The following is a 15,245-nucleotide window of genomic DNA, read 5'->3' on the forward strand; positions in this document are numbered from 1 at the left end:
TTTTGAATTTGTATTTTCAAATAAATTATTTATTTGAAATATTTATATATAAATTTTTTTATATATAAAAATTTATATTAAACAAAATATCTGTAAATAAGATAAAAATTATACTTATAGATAGAAATTAACTATAATTATAATTAAAATTGATAAAAATATCTGGAAAATAAATTAATTTTGAATAAAAGAACAAAATTTTTTTTTCTAAATAGAAAAAATCAATTTTGTTGAATTTTAGATTTAAATTGATTAAAGGGGGACTTACTTTTAATAATAGATCTAATGAAATTTATTTGCAAAAGATATAATGAAATGAGAATTTTTATTGGTCGCTGATAAAATTTGTCTCACGACTGATAAGAAAAAAAGTAATACTTTTGGCTTTATTTTGTGGTCAGTGAATTTTCTCTCTCAGTTAAAGTGTTAAAAAATTAATTAATCTTGTAAATTGAAAACTTTTCTTAAATTTATATTCATGAATTTATATTTTATATTATAATATAAATTCTCTCTTAAAAACTGAAAAGTGCGAAATAATTGCAAAATCGTGTTTTAATCAGTGATTCGAAATTTTTATAATGCAAAAAATCCATCATTGAAGATGATATTAAAATTAATAACAACATCGAATTTTTAGACAATTTGGACTTTTTTCAATAAAAACAAAGTAATATATCTGTTTACATTACAAAATTATTAATAATTAATTGTTATTATTATTTATTTTATTAATTATTGTTATACTATTAATGTAATAAATTAAAACAAACTATTTAAAATTAATAAGTTTTAAATTAATCAAATAAATAAATTTTAAACTAATTAAAGCAGTTATAGGATTAATTAGTTAATTAAAAATTTATTTATCGATTAATAATTTATTTATTTACAAATGAGAAAATATTTATAATTAAAAATTAGTAGAAAATTAATTTTGTTATTTATTAAATTATTTATAATAACTTTTTATGATTATTAATAGAATAAACAATAAATAGCAAAGAATTAATTAATCTACGTGAATTTAACATTCTCAAAATTTTAATGAATTAAATAAGAAAAGCAATTTTAACTAATTAGATTGGAAAATTAATTTCAATAAATTAAACTGAAAAAGCAATTTTATTGATTAAATACTGAATAAGTAATTTTAATTAATTGAAATAGAAAATTAATTTTATTGAATTAATTTGAAAATTAAAGTTAATTACCTAAAAAATAAAAAAATTATTTTTAATTAATTAAACTGAATAAGTAATTTTAATTAATTGATGTAGAGAATTAAAGTTAATTAACTAAGTTAGAAGATTAATTTTAAATAATTAAACTGAAAAAGGAATTTTAATGAAATTAATTAAGAAATTATTTTTATTTAATTAAATTGGAAAAGTAATTTTGAATCAGGAAATTAAATTTAATTAATTAAACTGAATAGGAGTAAATTTTAATTATTGGAATTTGTAAATTAAAATTAATTGACTGAATTAGAAAATTAATTTATTTCAAAAAGTTTATTAATTATTAATTATTTATTTATTATTATTAATTGTACTGGAAAATTAAAATTATAATTAAGTAAATTCGAAAATTATTTTTATTTAATTATAGGTATTATAGAAAATTAGTTTCAATTCATTAAATAATTATATGAATAGATTTTTTATTAATTAAATTAGAAAATAAATCTTCATTAATTATAAAAGAAAATAAATTATATAAGGATAAAAAGTTATAAATATTTTCAAAAATATATTTTTAACGTCTATCAAATTTATAAATCTGTGATTTCACAAAATCGGAAAATTATTAGGTATATAATTGAATGAATCATAGAAATTAGATTGCGACGATTCATCACCGCCATATACTTTTCACATATCACTATTTGACAATCATTATCAAATTATCCAATTTCTTCTCTAATAACAATTTAATTAATTAATTAAAAAATATTGTTTGCAACTAAATTCATAAAGAAATAAATTTTACAGAAAATTACTTACTTGAAAACAAATGTTTGCAACTAAATAAATATAAAAAATAATAAGTAAATAAATAAATGTTATAAAAAAATTAAATAAATAAATAAATTGGAAAAAATGAGCAACTAAGTAAATAAATAAATTTCATTAAAAATTACTTAATTAATTAATTAAAAAAATATGTTTGCAACTAAATAAATAAATTTTGCAGAAAATTACTTAATTAATTAATTCAAAAAAAAAGAAAAAAGTTTTGCAACTAAATAAATAATAAATAAATAAATATTAATAAAAAAATTACTGAATAATTAATTTGAAAAAAATGTTTGCAACCAAATAAATAATAAATAAATAGATTTTACAGAAAATTACTTAATTAATTAACTGAAAAAAATTTTGTGCTCCTAAATAAATAATAAGTAAATAAATAAATATTAATTAGAAAGTTACTGAATTAATTAATTTGAAAAAAAAAGTTTGCAACCAAATAAATAAATAATAAATAAATAGATTTTGTAGGAAGTTATTTAATTAATTAATTGCAAACAATATTTTTGACACTAAATAAATAGTAAATAAATAAATTTTTCTAGAAAAAATTTATAATTAAAACTATTTTTTGAATCAAGACACTAAAAATAAAAAAATAATTTTTAGCAATGAATATAAAATTAAAAAAAAAATCAACACGCAAAAATTAATGTACTACCTATATATATGTATATATTTTATAGGGACAATGACCTTGAGTTGATAATTAGAGAAAGAGGGAAGATGGAAGTTTCTGAATATAAATATATATATATATCTATATCAAGAAGAGTAGATATCTTCTCATGATAAATAAATACATATATAGTTATAAATGTGCGTGTATATTTTGAGGTAATACATGAAATATTATTCTGGTCAGTCGTATCAATCCAACCGCAATAATCATGATTTTAATTATGACATTTGCCTCGTCGTTTATTAGTAATATCGCGAGTGAATTGTCATTATTTTTTAAGTGTACAACGACTTTAGAAAATGTCAAAAAAACCTAAAAATGATGTAAGTTATCAAAAACAATTTTTTTTCTCTTTTAAAAGAAATACCTGCTAATTCATTCAACTGTTTATTGCGTCGTAATAAAAATGCAAACTCAAAAAAAAAAAAAAAAAATTAAAAAAAAATTTCTTATCGAATTTTAACTTTAATCACATATTAAAAATCAAATTATTAATTTTTATTTTAATTAACTATTAATTAATTGGACTAATATAAAACAAAAATTATTTTCTACGCAATTAATCAAGATTAATTGAACTAATATATAACAAAAATTATTTTCTACACAATTAATGAAGATTTGTTAATTTATAAATTTATTATTAACGTATTAAAGTAAATAAATCATTAATAATTAAATAACTGATTAATTTAATTAGTCTAATTCATTTCTGAAGCTAATTGTTTTAATTAATACCTACATTTTAATTAGTCTAGTAAAGAGACTAAATTAATTGTGTTAATTAAATTAATCAACTTAATTAGTTAATTTAATAATTACACTGAAAGAAAAATTTATTTAATTCAAATAACCGACTACTTGTCTATTATGAAATAAATATTTATTTGATAACAGACAAGTAATCCGTTATTAGAATCAAATTAATTTTTTTTTTCTTTTGTGATTATTTAAATTGGTAATGCAATGTTTATTGAATAAAAAAAAAATCACTGCTATATTTGTAATTAAAATTATAATTCAATTAATTTATTAATTCAATTAGTTTAATTACTTTAATTGATAATAATCCAATTAGTTTACTTTCTAAATTTAAAATAGAAAAAAATGTTTACTAATTTAAATTAGTGACTTTTTTTTTGCTTAATTGAATTAGTAAACTCTACTAATAAATTAGTAGAAATTACTATTTATTAATAAAATGAATTGAATTTACTAATTAAAAAGCAAAAAGACAGTTACTAATTCAAAACAGGAAATATTTTTACTCATTTCAAACTTAGAGAGTAATTACTTTTATCAGTTTAAGTACTTTAATTTATAATAATTTTTTTATTGTTTAAATGGTAATGTAGTATTTATAGAATAAAAAAATTACCGCCATATTGATTTTTTAATTTCAAACCAAGAATGAGAAAAAAAACGTAATTTTGATTGTAATTTTTATAGAATAATTTTCTTTTTTTCTTTCTTTCAGAATATTTACGAAGTATTGGAGGATGAATTGAAGAAAAAGTTACAAAGTGAAAAAAGAACACGACGAGTTAGTGACGTTATTGACAGTATGGGAGATCGAGAAATAGAATCAGGAGTTTATCGTGCGTCCAAGCAATCAAAATCAACTAAACTGGACGCGGTAGGAGAATTTTTCTATCTTCACTTTATAGAGTAAATAAAATTCGCACTGAAAAAAAATTTATTAAATTCATATAACCGATTACTTGACTATTATCAATTTTTTAAATATTTACTTTAATCAAAATAATTTTTATTTGAGTCAATTAAATAATTCAATTCATATTGTCTTCAAAATACTGAAATTATTCGTTCAAATATAAAATTATTTTGAATCAAATTTATTTGATTTAAATCAAAATTATTTGATTCAAGTAAATATTTATTAATTTATTTGACAATCGACAAGTTTAATTGAATGAAATAAATTTTTTTTCATTCTATATCATAAAAAATAAAATTTAATTTAAATATATAATTTATAAATATTTATAATTTTGCAAAAAAAACAACAATAATTTATAATTAATAATTAATAAATTTTTATAAACTTTATAAATTTTAATTAAATATCAATTATAATTTTTAAATGTTAATTATACAATTATAATTGTAATATAATTACACTGAAAGAAAATTATTTGATTCAAATAAGTAATAACTTGACTGTTATCAAAAAATAATTTACTTGAATCAAATAATTTTTATAAAATCAATTAAATTGTATCTGAACAAATATTTATATTATAAATATTTATTTAAGTCAATTAAATAGAATTTACATCAAATACTGAAATTATTAGTTCAAATAATTATTGATTCTAATTTAATTGATTTAATTGAAAATTATTTTATTTAAGTAAATATTTATTTGATAACAGTCTAGTAATCAGTTATTTGGATATCAAATAATTTTTTTTTAGTCAATAATATAATATAAAAATGATAATAAAAATAATAATAGTAATAATAAAAAAAATATAATACTGAGAATAACAACAATAATTAAATTATAATAACTACAATAATAATTTCGGAATATTTAAATAAAAAAATGAGAAAATTGTTCTACTTTTTTAGGTTTCACCAGATCAGGGATGCATTACAACACCAGAATCTGTTAAAATTTTTATGCCCGAATGGTTGATAAGAAAACCTGACGTTCTAGATGCGGCACCAAATAATAATTTAGATCCAAATCAAGATGAAGCTACTAAAGAGTGAGATATCTATTTTATTGATAATAAAATAATTGTTAAATTATTCTACAATAATTCAGAAGACAAAATTTCGAAAATTAAATTTTGTTCTATATAGTAAATAATTAAGATAATAATAATAAATATTGTTAATAATAAAGAGAATAATAAATAGTAAACAATGAAGTAAATAATAAAATAAATAGTGAATAAAAATAATAAAATTAATTAATATTTCAGTTCTTCATCAATAGCAAAAATGACAACATCAAAGGAGGCACATAATTATAATATGAATCATAAAAATCGAGGGAAATGTGTAATTTTTAATCACGACATATTTGACACTGGATTTGAAAAAAGAGATGGTTCAATAAATGACGTCAAGAAAATTCATAAAACTTTTCAAAATATTGGCTTTTCTGTCGAAATGTTCGACAATTTGAAACATAACGATATTATTGAAAAAATAGAAAAACGTAAGTAAACATTCCAATAATAGTTTTTTTTTTTATTTAAGAAATAATTTATGGATAATTATAATAAATAATTGTTATATTGTCCTTAATTTACAGTTCAAAAGGAAGATCACAGTGACAATGATTGTATTTGCATTTTTGTTTTAACACACGGACTAAATAATGATCTAATTTGTGCAAAAGATGTTGCCTATTCATCGGAGCATATTTGGAAACCGTTCACTGCCGATAAATGCATTTCTCTCGCTGGAAAACCAAAATTATTCTTTTTTCAAGTGAGGATTTTTTTCCATGAATCAAAATTATTGTGATATTTTAAATTATTTAAGTACTGCAATTCGGAAATTATATTTTGAAACTATAATGTAATATACTTACAATTAGCTAGTTTTTTTTTTTTGTTAATTTTTCGATTAAAAATTGTTTTAATTTTTATAAATAAATAAAATTTATTTAGGCATGCAGAGGTGATAAACTCGATTCTGGAATTTCATTAATGCGAAGTGCTGTTAGAACAGAAACTGATTCTGCAACCGCTGCATATAAAATTCCGACTCATGCAGATTTCCTCATTGCTCACAGTACAGTTCAAGGTAATTTTTCAAATTTTATATAATTTTGGAAAATTAATTTTTCATTTTTCTAACATTATTTATAGAAATATAATAGTATATATTTCTTTTCGTATAAATTCGAAGTTAAATAAAACACCAAGAAAATAAAAATTCTCTAAAATATTTCGTCAAATTTTTCATAAAATTTTTCAAACCAAAATTAAATTATTTACAAAAATTATAATAAAATCCTTTGCAAAAATTCAATTGTTTTTATAAGTAATACAATTTTTCACATCAATTCAATTATTTTCATAAATAATAAAATTCTTCAACAATTATCAATTATTTTTAATAATTTTTAAAAACAGTTCCTAGAGAATTTTCAAATCCATTTGTTAACAATTCAATTTTAATAAAAAATTTTTATTATTCGGAAATTCTACAATTAAATATTTATTTCGATTAAGTATTTTCAAGAATTTTAATGAAAATTCAATTATTTTTTATAATTAATAACATTTTTCGATGAATTCAATTTTTTTCAAAAATTTTAATAAAATTCTATCAAAAAATTCAATTATTTTCAAAGATTCGGATGAAATTCATCGAAACAATATTCAATTATTTTTATAAATTTATAAAATTCTCCGCAAGAATTCAATTATTTTTATAAATTATGAAATTCTTTGCAAGAATTTAATTTTTTTCTTATATAATAAAACTCTTCCGAGAAATTCAATTATTTTTAATAAAATTTAAATAACATTTCAAGAAAAAAATTCAATTATATTTCAGTTAATTTTAATAAAATTTCTCTAACGGATTTAATTATTTTTAAAAACAGTAAATTTTTTTTAAATAATTCAATTATTCTCAAAAGTTTTTGATAATATTCTTTGTAGATTTTAATTATTCTTAAAGAGTTTCAATTAAATATTTATAAAATAAAAACTTGAAATAATTTCAAAAAAAAAATTCAATTAAACTTTTTTAAAATACAATTAATAAAAATTATCAACAAATTTTTAAAAAATTGATTTTTTTCGACGAATTTTAATAAAATTTTTAAAAATAATTACATTTTTCAAAGAACTCGGTTAAAGTTGTATTAAAAATAAGTGAAACTTTATGATAAGTTTTATTATTCATGAACATTTAAATTCATGAAAAGAAATTTATAAAAAATTTGTAAATAGTTGAATTCCTGTGAAATTTTTATTATAACATAAAAATAACTAGCTGTCGTTTTAGTTTCAACCAATACATTTAACAATGTTTCTACTAATCTGGAAAATCAGGAAATAGGCAGGAATTTAATTTGATCGGAAAAAAAATAATAATTAGTTAGTTAAATTATTAAAAATTATCAAAAATTCAAAAAACCGAATTTCTTAAAATTCAAAATTTTTCTTTCTCTTTTATGGCATTTAGCTTTAATATTTTTGTGCTCTTGAAAAACACTTTACTTATTTAATAATTTCCAACCTTTGGTAAAAAATCTAAAATTATCGAAAATTATCAAAAATTCAAAAATCCGAATTTCTTAAAATTCAACATTTTTTCTTCTTTTTTACGGCATTTAGCTTCAATATTTTTGTGCTCTTCAAAAACACTTTACTTATTTAATAGTCTCCAACCTTTGGTAAAAAATCAAAAATTATTAAAAATTATCAAAAATTCAAAATACCGATTTTCTTAAAATTCAACATTTTTTCCTCTCTTTTATGGGATTTAGCTTCATTATTTTTGTGCTTTTGGAAAATACTTTACTTATTTAATAGTCTCGACTCTTTGGTAAAAATTCTAAAATTATCAAAAATTCGAAAAATTTCAAAAATCCGTTTTTCTTAAAATTCAACATTTTTTCCTCTCTTTTATGGGATTTAGCTTCATTATTTTTGTGCTTTTGGAAAATACTTTACTTATTTAATAGTCTCGACTCTTTGGTAAAAATTCTAAAATTATCAAAAATTCGAAAAATTTCAAAAATCCGTTTTTCTTAAAATTCAACATTTTTTCCTCTCTTTTATGGGATTTAGCTTCATTATTTTTGTGCTTTTGGAAAATACTTTACTTATTTAATAGTCTCGACTCTTTGGTAAAAATTCTAAAATTATCAAAAATTCGAAAAATTTCAAAAATCCGTTTTTCTTAAAATTCAACATTTTATCCTCTCTTTTATGGGATTTAGCTTCATTATTTTTGTGCTTTTGGAAAATACTTTACTTATTTAATAGTCTCGACTCTTTGGTAAAAAATCTAAAATTATCAAAAATTATCAAAAATTCGAAAAACCGAATTTCTTAAAATTCAGCATTTTTTCTTCTTTTTTATGGCATTTAGCTTCATTATTTTTGTGCTCTTCAAAAATACTTTACTTATTTAATAGTCTCCACCCTTTGGTAAAAAATCTAAAATTATCGAAAATTATCAAAAATTCAAAAATCCGAATTTCTTAAAATTCAACATTTTATTACATTTTATGTATGGAAATAATTGAATTATTGCGAAGAAATGTATAAAAATTTTGTAAACAGTTGAATTCATGTGAAATTTTTATTATTTATGAAAATAGTTTAATGTTTGCTTAGAATTTTATCAAATTTTTTTTTTTAAATAATTTTATTTTTTGAAAAATTTTATTAAAATAGTAGATATTGTAAATCATTGAATTGAGGAAAATTTTTGATAATAATTGAAATATTGCCAAGAATTTTATTAAAATTTTTAAAAATAATTGAATTTTGAAGAATAATTTTATTATTTTTAAAAATAATTGAAATTATGACGAGAATTTTTTTTAAATTTTTGAACATATAATTGAATTTCTACAATAATTATTGCAACTTCTTAAAAATTCAATTTTTTTCAGTACTTTAATAAAAATCCCTGACTTTTCCCTGACTAATTCTATTTTCCCTGACTTTTCCCTAAATTCCCTATAATTTTTCACTCCTGTGGTAACCCCGAATAATTAAAAATTACTAAAAAAAAAAAATATTTCTTCCACCTTTTATAAATTTCAAGCGTTGATAAAAAGAGGTCTAAAAAAATTTTTTTTTTGCTCGATTTTAAAGGATTCTTCTCCTGGAGAAATCCACAGGAGGGCACATGGTACATTCAGTGTTTATGTGAAATAATCGATGAGCATGCAGAAACGACGGACCTCGTTAGAATGCTGACAATGACATCGCGTAAAGTGGCCACGGAATATGCATCCTATGATGACTTAAATCCAACAAAACACGATCAAAAGCAAGTGCCATCAATCACCTCAATGCTAATACGTGATTTATTTTTTACCACGAAAAAAAATACAAACTCTGTCTAAATTTCTCACAAAATTCAAAAAAGAGAAAAAAAACAAACAAGCAGGATAAATATTATAAATATTTTTTTTTTCGATTGTCACAAACATATAAATATACATTCTCTATACGAAGATGAGAGATGAAACGGGGAAAAGCACAAAAGGAAAATGACCTTTGAATGTCGAGTGGCTCCGGTATATACCTCAAAAGCGTCTTTTTTAGACAAAGGATGAACGACTTCTCGTCGTTCGTGTTCCACTTTCTTTTTTTCTCTCTCCTTTCCTTCTTTCTTTATTTTTTAATTCTCTATCCAGAAAAAAAGAAGAAAGATGACGAAAAAAATTAAAGCCAGACTTGTTAATGTTACATGAAAGACAAAGCGTTTCGACAATCAAAGTAGAATTGAGAATTCTTTGCTTTTCCTTTGACAGCGAACATTCTACAAATGGCTTTAAAAATCTCTAGCAAAAAATTATCGTTGCTTTTTTCTATTTTTTTTTTTTTTTACTCTTAGAGACGATAATTTAGAAATAGAATTTTTTATTAATTTATATTTCTTCAAAAATCCATTTTGTTGCATTTAGCAAATAGTTTGTTTAAATTAAGAATTAGAAAAAAGAATATTGTCGAAATATTATTACAATGTAAGAAAAACTGGGCGATGGCTGAACTTGCTAAGGCGCTTGCAATAGTGCGCGTAGTACGAGGTTCGATTCCCCTTGGGGTAGCAAATTTTTATTTAATATTAATATAACATTATAATTAATATTATTATTAATTATGAAAAAAAAATAATTAATATTATTATTAATTATGAAAAAAAAATAATTAATATAAATATTAGGGGAATTTGAACTTTTATGACGTCACAGTTTTAGAAGAAATGCTTTAAATAAATTGTAACGTCATAATGGTTCAAATGCCCTTCATAAAATATTATAATTATAATTAATAAAATTATTAATAAAATATTGTAATTAATGTTAATATAATATTAATACAATATTAAAATTACAATATTAATACAACACTGACAAAAATTTATTTGATTCAAATAAACGAATAGTTGTCCATTATTAATTTTCTAATAATTTTTTTTTTATTAAATAATTTTTAAGTCAATTAAATGGTATTTGCTTCAAATACCGAAACTATTGGTTCAAATACTTATTTCGTGGTAATAAAACAAAATAAATATTTTAAATATTTTTTTTAATTCAAAAAGAAAATATTTACTTGATAATAGACAAGAATCAAATAATTTTTTGATTAGTGAAAAATTTGTTTGGCAAAAGAATTTTTTTTTTATCCGAATGAGAAATTGTCGAAACTAAAAAACTTTATTTAAATTTATTTTTTCTTTTTTTGTCTTTCATTCCTAAAAGGTCTTTTATAAAAATGTTAATTAAATTTAATTATCGTATAAATATTTTAAGTCTAATTTGTTACTCTTTGGAAAATTATCAAAAAAAGAAATTTTCTATACAGATGTTAAAATTTTAAAAATAATTTTAGAATAACTTTAGAAATTGTAATTTGTTTCTTAGGAGGAAAAGTTTATTTACAAATTACAGACGTCGAAATTAAAAAAAAAAAAGAGAATATTAAAATCAAATGTTAATTTAATTTCTGACGTCAAACTTGATTCTTCGAAAAAAAAACATTTTTCAAGATTTGTTAAAAAAAAAACTGATAGAAAATTTTTTCCCCTTGAATTTATTTATTAGATTTTTCTATATTTATAGTTTTAAAAAAATGTTTGTTGCCAAAAAAATCGAAATTTCTTAATTTCGTCAAATTTGAAAAGCAGAAATATTTTTTTTTTCTTATTTATAAATCTGTATTTTATTCAAAAATTAAAAAAAAAAATTTCCCATCGTAAAAAATAGGAAAATATTTTTTTTTCTACAATACTTTATATTTATTTTATATTTATCTCATCAGTGTTTTCAGTACAAAGTACTTTTAGATTATATAAGATTTAGAAAATTTGTCACCACCGTTTTCGTGACAATTCTACGAAATGTGTTTGATTTTCGCAAATAATAATAATAATGCAAAATCTTTTTCACTTTTATAATAAATCCTATATCTGTAAAAAAGAGAAATGAAAAATAAAAAAAATTTGAAATAAATTTTCGAATTTTAATTCAATTTTATTTGAATTTAATAATTTTAATTAATAATTTTAATTTAATAATGACTAATTCTTAATCGAAATTGATTTTGATCCATACAGTTCAATAAACCATTTATTGAGAAATCTGGAAATTTTTCTCGGTTTCCCTTTAAAAATTTTGTTGAAAATAAAAATGATATTCGAATTTAGATGAAAATAAGAAGTAAACTAAAAATCAAAAAAATATAATACGCATACTCTCGAAATGGTTCATTAACTGCAATTTCTCAAATTCATAATTCAAGAGGAATTATAAAAGGACATTTATTTTTCCCTTTTCCTCTTCATCGTAAAGCTTTCAGAGCGGAAAAAATCTTAGGTGCATTCACTCAGCGGAAAAAAAGTTCTTTTTTCCTTCCCCTTGACTTTCCTTGAACGCAATTCAACAGTGGAGAAAAAATTCTGGTTTGAATAATCAGTATTTTGGTTTACGTTATATATTAACACATTACATGCTTATTTAGAATTACGAGTAAATTAACTAATATTATATAGTTATGAAACCAAATTTATTTTTCCACTGAATAAATAGCATCTGCCTTTTACTGTAATTCTCTTTTTTTATATAATTAATATCAATATAGTTACTTATTTATAATTAATAGAAATAATATATTAAATCTCATTATTACAATAATTATAAAGTAATTTTGTAAACCCGTGTAATGAATAAATAAATTAAATAAATATTGTAATTATTATTGTAAAATATTAATTAATATTGTCGTTTCAATTATATTTTACATTTAATAAAAATTTGCCAAAGCACTTTTAAACCTCTTATCAAAGGAATTAAAAATTATTATTTTATTGAAATATTTCTCTACTTGAAAAAAATGCCCCCCAAGGAAAACAATAAATAAGAAGCCGATTTAGAAATATTTCTTGCATATATAGATATGTTGATTGTAAAGATTTCAATTAAATCTTGGAGATGAATAATTTTGATTTTTCTTTTTTTTCTTTTGGTAGGTATATCAGTTGAGAATCGAGAGAAATTTGTAATTTTCCATTAAAAGATTATATAAGAGTACTCTTGAGTTTATCAGAATAGCAATTCCACTTCATTTTTATTGGATTTCTCATTCATTTAGTTTCAGAGTGGGTCAACGTTCCCTTGTACAAAAAGTTATTTGAATATGGTCCAATAAAAGAGGATTCATCTGATGAAAACCCTGCAATTTCTTATACTTTATATAAATCCTATTCGTAAAATCACTGGATAATGTACTAGGTATTCGTAAAGAATTTTTTTTTTATATTTATTTCTATTTTTAGAAATATTTTTTATCATCATAATAAAATAATAAATGGAAAGAAAAAAAATTGAAAAAAAATTGTAAAAAATTTTTCTATATATCTTTTTATATTTGAAATAATTTTTTTTCATGATAATAAAATAAATAAATTGAAACAAAGAAAAATACGTTAAGAATTTTTTTTATATTTATTTCATTCGATTTTTCCAATAATTTTTAAAAATAACTTTTTATCAAGATAGTAAAATAAATTAAAATAATAAAACAAGAAATATTTCGTTTTTTAAAAATATTAAATTACAAATACGTTAAAGATAAAATAAATTATTATAAAAATAGGTAAAAACCTCAAATAGACTGATCAATGCAAAATAATAAAATAAATAAGAAAACACAATAAAAAAAAATTAATAATTTATATACTTTTGGTTACTTTACTAGTTTACTGGGTTAACATTTTTTTCTTAGCGACTATAAATTAATATTTAAATACTAAATATTGCGTCTACAGAACTTTACGGAACAAAAATGATAAATTTCGAAGAAAATCAATTATTTTCAAAAATTTACACGAATATCTCGTCAAGAATTCAATTATCTTTACAAATAGTAAAATTTTTCGCCAAAAATTCAATTATTTTGCAAAAATTTATAAAAATCTTTGCAAAATTTCAATTACTTTCAAAAGTTTTTTTGCAATTCAATAATTTTGAATATTTACTATTTTCATAAAATTTATCAACAGATTTAATTATAGAAAAAACTTTTTGATACAATTCTTCGAAAAGATTCAATTATTTTCATGAATAATAAAATTTCATTTACGAATTCAATTATTTTCATCGCAGAATTTCAAATATTTTTAATACAATTTTAAATAAATTTCTTGAAAAATGCAATTATTATTAAAAGTTTTATTAAAACTTGAGGAAAGAATTCAATTTTAAGAAACATTCAATTAGTCAATAAAACAATGAAATTCGTTGCAATAATTCAAATATTTTCATAAATAACATTTAATTCGTCGCAGAAAATCAATTATTTTCAAAAATTTTTAAGTAATTTTGCAAAAAAATTCAATTAGCTTGATAAACAACAAAATCGCATAAATTCTTTCCGAAAAATCAATTATTCTAAGGAATTTTAATAAAATTCTTTTCCAAAATTCAATTATTTTGATAAATATTAAAATTCATCGCAAGAATTCAATTCTTTTGAAAAGTAATAAAATACTTTGCGAAATTAAATTATTTTCAAAATTTTTTAAAAATTCTCGTCAAGAATTAAATTATTTTTATAAATAGATAGGGAAATTCTTCTCAAGAATTAAATTATTGTCAAAAATTTTTTAAAAATTCTTCTCAAGAAGTCAATTATTTTCAAAAATTTTAATAAAATTCTCCTCAAGAATTTAGTTTTCAAAAATTATTATTTAAATTCTTCTCAGGAATTTAATTATTTTTACGAATAATAATATTTTCCGCAAGGTATTCAATTATTTAAAAAAACGTTTAAATGTTTGTTACAAAAATTCAATTATTATCAAAAATAATAACGTTTTTCCCAAGGGATTTAATTATTAAAAAAATTTAATACAATTCTTTGCAAGAATTCAATTGTTTTGACAAATAATAAATCCTTTCATAGATATTCAATTATTTAAAAAAAAACGTTTAACAAATTTGTTACAATAGTTCAATTTCTTTTGAAAAATAATAAACTCTTTCAAAAAAATTCAATTATTTATAATAATGTTTAAAAAAATTTGTTACAAAAATTCAATTATTTTCAAGAATAATAAAATTTTCCCAAAGGGATTCAAGTAATTACAAAAAATTTAATAAAATTCTTTGCAAACATTCATTTGTTCTCAAACATAATAAAATTTTTTCCCAGAAATTCAATTATTTAAAAAAATAATAATTAAATTGGTTACAAAAATTCAATTATTTTCACAAAAAACTAATTTTTTTTTTCTAGAAATTCAATTATAAAAATATTTAATTAAATTCGTTGAAAGAATTCAATTAT

General features: G+C 19.5%; 1 protein-coding gene across 2 annotated transcripts; it reads left to right on the forward strand.

Annotated features, from left to right (window-relative positions):
- Positions 1-530: 530 nt before the first annotated feature.
- On the forward strand, positions 531-10,622 carry LOC122505512 (caspase-1-like). 2 transcript variants are annotated; one of them, XM_043617184.1, is made up of 7 exons: positions 531-670; positions 4,193-4,351; positions 5,311-5,450; positions 5,670-5,908; positions 6,005-6,183; positions 6,366-6,501; positions 9,543-10,622. In XM_043617184.1, the coding sequence occupies exons 2-7, from the start codon at positions 4,280-4,282 to the stop codon at positions 9,794-9,796; spliced, it is 1,020 nt and encodes a 339-aa protein (XP_043473119.1). In that variant the 5' UTR covers positions 531-670; positions 4,193-4,279; the 3' UTR covers positions 9,797-10,622. The 2 variants fall into 2 exon arrangements, with proteins under 2 accessions (XP_043473119.1, XP_043473118.1); XM_043617183.1 differs by lacking the exon at positions 531-670 and adding an exon at positions 2,852-3,038 and having other exon boundaries at positions 9,543-10,621.
- Positions 10,623-15,245: the final 4,623 nt, after the last annotated feature.

This window comes from Leptopilina heterotoma, unplaced genomic scaffold (genome assembly GCF_015476425.1).
Source record: "Leptopilina heterotoma isolate Lh14 unplaced genomic scaffold, ASM1547642v1 Lhet_36, whole genome shotgun sequence".
Classification (NCBI taxonomy): Eukaryota; Metazoa; Arthropoda; class Insecta; order Hymenoptera; family Figitidae; genus Leptopilina; species Leptopilina heterotoma.